This window comes from Aptenodytes patagonicus, chromosome 5 (genome assembly GCF_965638725.1).
Source record: "Aptenodytes patagonicus chromosome 5, bAptPat1.pri.cur, whole genome shotgun sequence".
Taxonomy (NCBI): Eukaryota; Metazoa; Chordata; class Aves; order Sphenisciformes; family Spheniscidae; genus Aptenodytes; species Aptenodytes patagonicus.
This window is the reverse complement of record NC_134953.1, coordinates 15,878,992-15,889,719: the sequence shown is the minus strand read 5'-3', so window position 1 is coordinate 15,889,719 and position 10,728 is coordinate 15,878,992. Positions and strand designations below refer to the sequence as shown.

Below are 10,728 nucleotides of genomic sequence, written 5' to 3'. Positions count from 1 at the left end.
AGATCCTTAGCTACAAATTAGAGTAGTTTTACTGCAGTCACTGTAGCTGACTGAAGTCAGTGCCACTTCATGTTAGTGGAGCACATGAATCCAAATGCTTCTATTAAATATCAAATAAATACTTCTTTTTTAAAATGGAAGGTGAATTTTTTTACTATCCTCCAAAAAATATCCTCAGTCGTTATGCTTGCTATGTGTGTTAGGATTAGCTATTTTGTCTTAATTGCTTACAAGCTTGTACTCTGATTCCCTGGCATACTAACACAGCACAGAGACAAAATTTATTTATTTTTGAAAGCCGTAGTATATATTTCAGCTTTTACTTTTCTCAGATCAGGAAAGCTCAATTTAAGATCAAAACTATTTATTCCATGAAAGAGAAAAGCCAGAATTCATTAATAAATGAAAAAAACCACAGAGAAGAATTGATGGATAGAGAAGAAAATCAAAGATAGTGGGTGACCGGCAGTGAAGTTGCGTTTATGTGAAATAAACATCCTGGGCTTTAGTATTTAAAGTGAGGTAACATAATCCTGTTCCCTTTGATCATAATATACAGATGATCGGGATAGGGAGTCATACAAGTATATGTAACCGTACCCAATACTTATTTGATAAAAAGGAGTCATGGACAAAGGACCCTAACAAGATAACAAGCTTCTGTATTTTCTGGCTAATTGTATTTAGTAGCTACAGAAAGCTGGATTAGTATATTTTATTCATACTTTTCTGAGTGGCTATATTTGTCTAGAATAATTACCATCCGTGACAACTGGGTTTTTGGACAAAAATAGAGGACCCAGCACCTAGTAAAAGAAATTAAATGGGGCTTCCAAAGCTATTTTGCTGTTACCAATGGAATACATACTGCAATTTGGCAAAAATCTGTCCTGCGGGTAATTTGAGGGGGAAAAAGGCACCTAACCACTCGTTTCCACACAAGCACCCTAAGAACTAGAAAAAAGATTTTTCTCAGATTGAAGCCTGAATGTCTGTTTGATGGAAGGGGAAAAGCACTCTTCCCCAAACTCACAAAAGATGTTGCAAGCGGTCATTTGGGTGGCTGAAGCAGCCCTGATCTCTCTCTATATATAATCTGGAGCACACAATACTCAGCGTGATTCAACAGGTACCCATTTTAAGTGACCATAGTTTTATTTCATATGCAATTTTTTCCACTTGTGGAAATGTAAGACTTAGCTACCACCCTACCTAATCTTTGTATTTTTAATGCAAGTGTTTAATATTGTGAACTCTGCCCATATAACATTGAAATCAGCTGGCAAAAAGGGTATTTGCTATGAAAATATTTTTTCAAGGGAGAGGCGGGAGGGTGCGACACAAGGCATAAAAGAACTAAAAAGAAAGTGAACAGTTTTCTAATGCTACTAAAAATGTAGTAACTTTTGAATGGTAATTTCTATTTAAGACACTGAAACCAAAATATTTTTAACTTCTCAGATGAATTGGAATTTTAAAATTCCAGGTTTGTTATTAAACAATGCAGAGGACACACACACCCACACCCACACACCCCCATTAAAGGAAATGAAAACACACAAAGTTTATTTTTGAAAAGTATGAAAGGCAGTTTACTTGAACCCTGTTCTGCTATGCTTACTGTACCTAATCAGGCCCTAAGTATATGACCCAATAGCCATTTTTTCCAGAGAATCTGTTAATCTATTTTATTCATTTTGTCGTATGTACACTTGACAAAGAACTTCAATCACATAAACATGGGTTGTCTGGCAAACACATAACGGATGAAGCTTACTTTGAATCTGAGCATACAATACCCATTGTCTGCAAGGTGAAAATATTAAGAGCAGTATATGGTGCTAGCTCACAGAAGATGCCTAGAGCATGGCCTAAACAGACTTTGGTTTATTAATACAACAAATAATAAGTTACAGATAGCTCATACTGGAACTGTTGCCCCTGGTTCAGTATGCCTTCAACAGGATCACTTTAGCGCACAGCTGTAGATTCTGCTTGTTTTTGGTTTAGACTGTGTATTTTGCAAGCTATGTATGATGTGTGCGTGCATAACTATAGCCCAGGTTGTTTATGAGCCTTTAATCTTTCTTCATTCAAGGCAGCAATGCACCCCTGCAGTTTGCAGTGTTCCATCTGTGTCACTTGTCTCGAGTTGTAGATTTGTATCTTGGCAGAGTACAGAAAAGGTATCTTCAATCTTCCCGTGACAGTTGCACAGCATTTTTCTAGGCTGACAGTCCTTGTCAAATCAACAACAAACCCACTGCATCTAGTGCTGCTAATTTTCCGTAAGGAATTTAAAAATGCCCAGCACTTAGTGTAGAGAATTGTTACTTGGCATCCAATTTGCCTTAGTAGCACTGCAGCATTTCACCCAAGGATAGACATAATATATTCAACCTGTCCTACAGTATTGTAGTATTCTCTAATATGATGAAATCCAGTGTTTTGAAAATGTATATTCACATATGTCCCTAATAGCCTAATGATCATAAAATTAATTCAGGTATGTAGAATACCTAGATAATCCCTGGAGTAGCATGTTACTTAGTCCTGTGCATTGTCTTATCAGGCCAATCATAATTTTCATTTGTAACTGTGCCATATTATGTCAACAAATATTTAGCAGAAGAGGGCCTTCAGCTCAGGTTTTATTGCTTTCTAGTTGCCCTTGCCTTATTCTTTCCTACTGCAAGTTTGGCTGATGCATTCCCAATAGAAAGTTTACTATGGATCAAAATGTTCACATCAAAAGAGTTAAAAAATAAGAAAATCCTAGCCAGCCCAAGTGGCAAAAGGAATGGATTCTTAATTACCCGTGCTTCCTTTTTATTACTGCCATCTGATTTAAATCTGTAAGTCAGTGCTTTAGAGTAACAATGTAAGAGTTTAGAGTAACATTCTTCAGAATAAGAAAAACTGTAACATAGTTGTATTATCTAATGAAGAGAGGGAAAATACAAAGAGATAGATTGTTAAACTATTATCAGTCCCTATATAAAAATGTTCTTCACCGAGAACTGCAATAAACAGAAGTAGTAGTCTTAATTCTGGTGTGATAACTCTCTACTTTTATTGTAGTGTGACTCAAGCCACCTTTTTATCTCAGAGAAAACAATACAAAACCATAGAAATGTCCTTTGAGAGAAACACTGTACCACTGGTAATGAGCTTACATTAAGATGTTTTTCTTTAAACACTTACCGAGAGGTTTTTGTAATGGAACTAAAAGAACATACAATGTAAAAGTGTAAGACCATTTTGCATCAGAAAATAGACTTCATAGTACTTGTTACATGGGCTAATACATGAGATACTGTACACTTTACACCACATCTGTTTTACCAGGAAAGTATGATTTATGTCAGTCTGTTTTAATCTGTTGTATTTTCCCTAAGTAGCAGATTCAACTTCAAGTACTAATTTATGCGTTGCAGTTCCCTTAGTATCTTGGCTTCCAAAAATTTTTCAGGAATTGTGGTAAGCTCATGTCACTGTTAGTTAACCTTAAAGACATGACAATTCCTCTATAATCACCAAATGATACTACAGAGTCTTTTTATCTGCTGCTGGTTCTAACCTTTAAATTTGTTTTATAAAATAGCAAAACAATTTAGTAAGTTACATTGAAACTTGAAATAATCAAAGTGGAAATTATTTGGCCAGTAACTAAATATTGACCATTAACTGCTGGTAATGATTAATGTGCTAGGCAAATTATTACTGATTTTAATTCCAATGCATCTGTTCATTTCTATGATAAAATTCAAACTTTTGAAGGAAATGAAGGATCAAATCCACAAGTATAGAAAACAATAATCTACAGGAGTATAATCTTTACTTAAATAATTTAAATGTTCCTTTCCCTGCAAGGAAATGTTATTGTGAGTATTGTTATTGTGCAACTCTTACTATGAATCAAGGTATTGGGGGGGGTGTTTCTCTCTTTTTCTTTTTTTTTTTTTTTAAACTCTGCTCCTATAAAGTACTAACCTGTATTTTTGTTTTTGACCACATAGATTAAACAAGAAATTACAGGTATTACAACAATATCAAAATTTTTGTCCAACTCATGAAAGCATCTGAATTGACAAAGGCAATTAGCAGTCAAACTTGCTGGAATCAACCCAATTTTTAAATTTCTTTTTGATGCGCTCTTGAAATGTGCATGAAGACTGAAAACTCTGTATGCGGATGCACTTCCTTACAGTAGTCAATCTAATTTTTCTTCGATGCATTTTATAGGATTATCTATTGGCTTTGTATCAAAAGGATACTGAAGGAGTTGATGTTGTGTAGCAGCATACAACAATGTGCACTAAGTGTATGCCCTCCGTAAAGTTCTCCACAATATTGCCTATGGATATTCCAAAAATGTCTCTGCTTTAACAGCTATTCTTTAAGAGGAACTGTAAATCCTCTATCACGGCTAAACTGTGAAAGAAAAGACCGGAACTCAGCCCAAGGCCTTTGAGCAGCTCGATACAGAGGATACAATGAAAAAATCCAACCCTCTTCCTGGTAAAACAATGGGGGTGAGTGCAATAGAGGAACCTCTTTGTTTTCTTCCTATCAGTTATGTACTAGGAGCTTTTTGGGGCAAAAACCTAGCTCTTATGTTTCCCAATGCTTTTTCTTTATGTACTATAGGAAATATATATAGCCCGTATTAAAAAAAATACTAACATTAGACTCATCTAGGTATTAAGTGTGGGTGTGCTGCTTATTGTGGCAAAGGCTAAATTGATCCAGTTACAGCTGCAGTTGCTTGATATTGCTAATTCTCAGTGATATTAGATCAAAGCAACTATAACTATGGCATTTTAACTAAAAAAGGAAAGGAACAGTTTAAAGTGAAAGCTTAATATTTGTGGAATGCAAAACAACATCAAAGAGCTGCTCAAATCATCATGAATTCTGCAGTAGTCTTACACATGTGACTATGTCATCTGTTTCAGACGCTCCCAACAACCTTTGAAAAAACTGCATGATCTCTTTAAGCAACCTTCCCACATGAAATTTATTTCTGCAAACACCTCTTGAGTATCAGATAATGAGATGAAAGTCCTTTGATGACCCATTTGGAGAAGAATAGTTTATGGTTTGTTATCAATTGTGGAAATTCATAAGAGATATTTGTAATTTCTTAAATTGAGGACTGTCTTGTTAATAACATCTTTAAACTGATTGTGAGCCTCCAGTTCTTTCCAAAATTTGACTAGTTTTGAATTCCAAGTGCCAAAAATGGAGTACTTTTGATGTCAGTGTTACTAAAGTATGGCTCAGTGGATCTTCTGTTAAGTTGATCTGATCCCCCTCCTGAGGATGAGGACAGAAGGGTCATCTTTTGAAGACAGTAAGAATGGAGAGGGTCAGGACTGTATGTGATAATATTTTCAGACCACAAAATGAGAAACTGATTGAAACAGTTTGTAATGTTAAATTATAGTCTACTGTATTTATTGAATTCTGTTATGCAGAGGTTAAGACCATTTACCAAAACAAAACTTCAGATAAGAATCTTTATTTATGTAAAACCAAACCAAAAAACCCAACCCCCTACTCAAATTATACTATGCATAATATATTTCTTCTGGTATTAGTAAACTCTAAAATGATCATTGAATTCATTCCATCAACTCTGTCCTTCCCAAAAATGCTGAGCAGGAATGAAGAGTGCTAACAAATCAAGTAGATATATGCATCACTAATCCATACAGATCTGCTCTCCTTGAAATGTAAATTCCAGAAAGGGACCTGCATTTTCAAAGATGCATACAGCTTCCGCCAACTGGTGTTCCCGCATTCAGCTCATTTTAAAGATTAGCTGTAAACTTCAGAGAAGAAGGAGAAAGACTTGATGCCTGCAAGCATAAATAGAAAAAGACATTAGAATTTTTTTCTTTTTTTTTCTTGAAAGCCTGTGAAATTGAATGTGACACAGACATGTGAACTCTTCCAATTACTGACAACTACCTGAAACCTTTGTTAAAGTATACATTGTTTTCAAATTAGCTTCTTGCCACAAAAAACCCCAACCAAAACGAACACCACCTTATTCAATACTATTGAATGGAATCATCATTGAAAAGAAGCAAAACAAGAAGAATATGGAAAGTTTTGGAGTGTGTAAGAAACAGAAAGCAGTGCTGAAAGAAAAATTACAATCTATGATATAAACTGCTGGTATGTTGCTACCTTCAATACTGTATTTCTGAATTAGTGGACTGGAATGAGTTTTCATTCATCAGTGAGATTGCATTGGTCAGAAAGAACAGGCTATGTTAAACAATATAGGGGATCTGGATTTGGGGCTTCTGTTATCAGATAAAAATGTTGTGCCCACAAAATACAAAGTGTTGGTCCAATATAAGTACCCTGCTGATTTAGAGTTCAGAATTTTTCTGGGTTAACTTTTTACTTGACAAATGACAAAGAAGGTATTGTTAGACTACAGAACTGTAATTATTACAGTTTGCCTATCCAATGTCCTTGTAGAGATGGTACAAGACCAGCATAAACATCCTGTTTTCGCTAATTTGAAAGAAATACATTCATATTTCCACACCTGATTCAGGTCAACTTTGTACTTCTGAGTAATGCCCAGATCTGATCAATATTAATGATTAAGAAGCCACAATCTCAGCAAAGGTGGAAGAAGTAAATTACAATTTGGGCCATCTGTAGAAATCAGAGATGTAGTAAATAATCATACTTCAGAATGATAATTTCAGAGGTTAATTATATACTAATGACAAATAAATATAATTTTCTCTCATATGTACACATACAAGTAGCGGAAGAGATAAAGAATAAGATTTATTACATTATTTTTAACATTTTACATTTATTGAGGGAATATTTAATGAAGGCTATTTCCACATAATCTGGCTGGGTCTGATTCTGTCCAGCTTCAGTGGAATACTGCTACCTGCCTAACATCTAAGTAGCCCCCTCATAAAGTATTAGAAGCCTAAAAATTAGCACTGCAATACATACCTTTTGGCCTGTGAAGTGGAAGACGTGAATCCCACATTAGGAACATATACTCCTGTAGGCTGAACAGTGGCTTAGACAGAAGGACTCAGATCCAGGATCCTCACTGGGATTAGGTGGAGTTTGATGCTGCGATGCTCAGAGTGGGCCCACACAACGACAGCTCACCAGTGTTCTGAGAAGCTTAAAGAGGAATGCACCTAATGAATGCTTCTACTCTGGGGTGCACCAGAGTTTCTGGATTGCAAGGTACAATGTCAAACAAGCACATCTGCATCTGTAGTTCTATCTGGCACCATATTTAACATTTCAAGTTGATTTTCTTCTTTGGTATTGATATATGTTTACATGAAAAAGGAGAACAGACCAGCACAATGCCATCAAACAAAAAAAAAAAAAAAAAAAAATCCTAATGCAGGGGTATAGATGGGTGTGGGTTTTATATATAATCCGAGTATGTCATACTTAGCATACTGAACACGGTGTCTGAGATATATGAACACGGTGTCTGAGATATACAGCACAACAAGGTGTTATTTTAACTTTGAGAACATCCCACGGTCTGCATTAGAAATGACAAAATAAAAATACTCCATGTTTTGGAGGGCAAGCAAATAATTTTTTTTTTTTTAAACAAGAATCAATGTGCCAATGGAGATATGTAAACTAACGCCAGGAGAGCAATAGAATAACTAGTCACAGAATACAAACATGATTAATATGATAGTACTAATGAAGAGCTTTTCCATTCAAGAGCAAAGTGACATAATTTATATAAGCAAATATTTGTACAGTTGCTGATATTAATAAATTTTTGCATTAATTTTTTTTTTTTTAGTGTATAGGAAAACAGTGTAAATTGAGGTTGCCTGGGATATTTTAACTTCTTTACATTCAGAGCTCTCACTTAAAGCTTCTTCAAACAGTTCATATTCTTACTTTGTTTGGAGATTTTTTTTTACAAACCCAAGATAGTAAGAGTGTGGTTTAATACTAATGATATACGGACAGGGAGCTTCTAGTTCACCTATTCAAAATCATAGGCAAAATAGATTCCTTTTATTATTAATTAAGAACTTCGGCATATTAACAGAGGATGAATTATTTATTTGAGCCACTACATATGCCCCTGTTTTAACATACAATTTAACTTACTGTATGAAAAATTCTAGTAATCAACAAACACCACTATCGCTGTGCGTGATATAAAAAATACTAACAAAAAATACAGAACAGTTAGAATAATACCATTTTCAATATTTACATTTTTTACACTGTTAGAAGCAGTCATTTTTCTAAAACAGCACAAATCTTGCAACAGATACATATCTGAAATGTCTGCTGAAGTTAATGTATTTGCATGATGAGAGAAAGAAGATCAGAACGTGACTCACAGTAATCATACAAATTCGTGAAACCTATTTTTCCCAACATAAAGGGTACCATTTCAATGAGTTAACAGATGTGTTACTCCAATGAAGCATATAACCAGTATGTTACGTTCTCATAATACGAATCTCTACGGTTTAGAAAGGTATGTTTGAAAGAGTTTGTTTCAGGCCCTTTTTAAGAAACATTGATTCCAAATGCATTAATGCCAGTCAAAGGAATGATTAACCATTCTGTAAAATTTTGCATTGTGCTCTCTGAAGTACGAATACAGTTGCTCTAAAACAGTGTTGTTAACAAGAGGATGGGGGCGCCCCTTGGATTCATGTAAACATCTCTCCCTTCCGTCACTTCTAATGCAGTAGAATCCCTTGGTCTGGTTAAAATAAAAATTCGAAGACATAATTCGGGAAGGAAGATTTAGAAATCTTTCAACTTTTTGTAATTCAGGAAGAGGGTCCTTGATTAAAGTATTGCCATCCACTATGTGAATCTGATCCAAACTGAAATGCTTAAGCCACTTTTCCATATGAACATCATATAGACTTCTCTGAATAGCTTTGTATTTGGTATTAAGTGCTCCATTCTTAATAACAATATCTTCAAAAAGCTGAACAGGCTTGTGGCTTTCTACTCTGTTGTAATACACTTGGGTATAGTCAGATATAACTCTCTCAGTGGGATCTCTTAGAATGAGCAGCAGTTTAATGGAGCTATTCATGTCATGAATTCTTTCTGGAGCCTGTGGTGATGTAAAATAGCCTGGTGTTTTCTCAATTGTAATTTGATTTCCATAAGAAAATGGCATCAGACTTCTATACCAGTCTATTCCTTTCACGTAATTTTCATCCCAGTCAAAGAAGTGGACTTCTGTAGCTGCTACCACAATATTAGGATGAATATCCAACATTTCCAGCAAAGCCCTTGTCCCTCCTTTACGAACTCCTATGATGATTGTCTGAGGTATTTGTCGGCTTGTGCCAGGAGGTTTCACCTGTGCCGAATAGTGTTCACTTTTATTGCTGAATAATCCTACTTGTGACTTCAGTGTTTCCAACAGTGCCCCATTCTCAACAGGAGCACCCTGAGCATGAGTCAGCAGAAGATAAGCTGACACTAGTAGGAAGGCCATGTGGAGAGGAATAGTTAGTTGAAGATAATGTGATGCTCGGCTAATGAAAGAATAGGTAAATCCCCTCTCGAGCTGGTTGGCAGAACCCGTGGTAAACACACAGCAAGTTTCTGAAGCATCTACAAAATAAAATAAGACAAATCAGTATTTCTAAACCCATCACCAGCTGGAAATTCAACTCAAAATTCAATTCACATACCTAATCTGTGATCACAACAGAAAATTTATACCGGTTACTTGTTTTCCCTGACTATTTCAGAAGAACAAAAAAAATCCCCATGTGTTTTTCTTCCTTAACCATAGGTGACCAATGATGGATACTTCAACAGCTTTTATTTCCTCTAAACAGAACATTAGAATTGTTTACCTGATTTTAAATTCCTGACCATTATTTGCTTGCTTTGATTTCCCTAGTTCTCTTCCATATATACCATATACTTCTCTTGCCATATAGACCATACCCAATATGATATTAATAATAATTCCAAAGCATTTGTGAATGTCAATGCCTTTCCCCAAATTGCCTGCTAGAATAGTATATCCTAATCTAAATCGTAGCACTGGATGGTGGTGCATCCATTTGGTTTCCAGTGAGCCATGGATCATACAAAAAACATTCTGTTTACCTAGACAAAGAAAACAAAGCACAGATATAGGCAAAACTTTGGAATCTGAGCCATTTAGAGTAGAAAATAATAGTGTGGCAAATCAAGAGTCAAGTGGCTGAGTTGGATCAGTGTGGAAAAAATAAATGAGACAGGGTGGATTCTTTGCAGCTATCCAGGTGTTGTAAAGCATAGTCACTTAAGTGTTGGGAAAATCTTCGCAAAACCAAACCTTCAGATAATATTCTTCAGTTCCTCCAAAGCTCCGTATAAGAAAGATCTAGATGCTTTCCGGGCACCTAAAAACTTTTGCAGGGAAGCAAGTCTGGTTGGAGCTGGATACTTTCTTTTTCTTAATCCACATAGCATACAATCATTTTAAGGAAGTGGTAAATGTTAAATCTCTTAAAAATTTGAAAAAAGCTTCAGGCTTGCGTGTATGGGCACGTGCACATGTAAGTGAAAGAAAATATCACTGTAACTGTGTTGCTAACATTTGAAATCTCTTGGGTAACTCTTGTATATATCATTTGAAACAGATTGCTGACAGATCTGCCATCACAACAGCAGTGATAAAAAATTCAGATCAATGCAACACCAGCACTG

The 10,728-nt window shown here is 35.4% G+C and overlaps 1 protein-coding gene across 3 annotated transcripts in view; it reads right to left on the bottom strand.

The window, feature by feature from the left end:
• Positions 1-3,053: 3,053 nt before the first annotated feature.
• LOC143160725 (heparan sulfate glucosamine 3-O-sulfotransferase 1-like) overlaps positions 3,054-10,728 on the bottom strand; it is a 118,578-nt gene continuing 110,903 nt past the window's right edge. For all 3 annotated transcript variants that reach the window (XM_076338814.1, XM_076338815.1, XM_076338813.1), the window contains exons 2-3: positions 7,000-9,636; positions 3,054-5,864 (exon numbers count right to left, since the gene is read on the bottom strand). In XM_076338814.1, the coding sequence (XP_076194929.1) occupies positions 8,588-9,517 (930 nt within the window). In that variant the 5' untranslated portion in view covers positions 9,518-9,636 and the 3' untranslated portion in view covers positions 3,054-5,864; positions 7,000-8,587. The remainder of the gene's footprint in view (positions 5,865-6,999; positions 9,637-10,728) is intronic.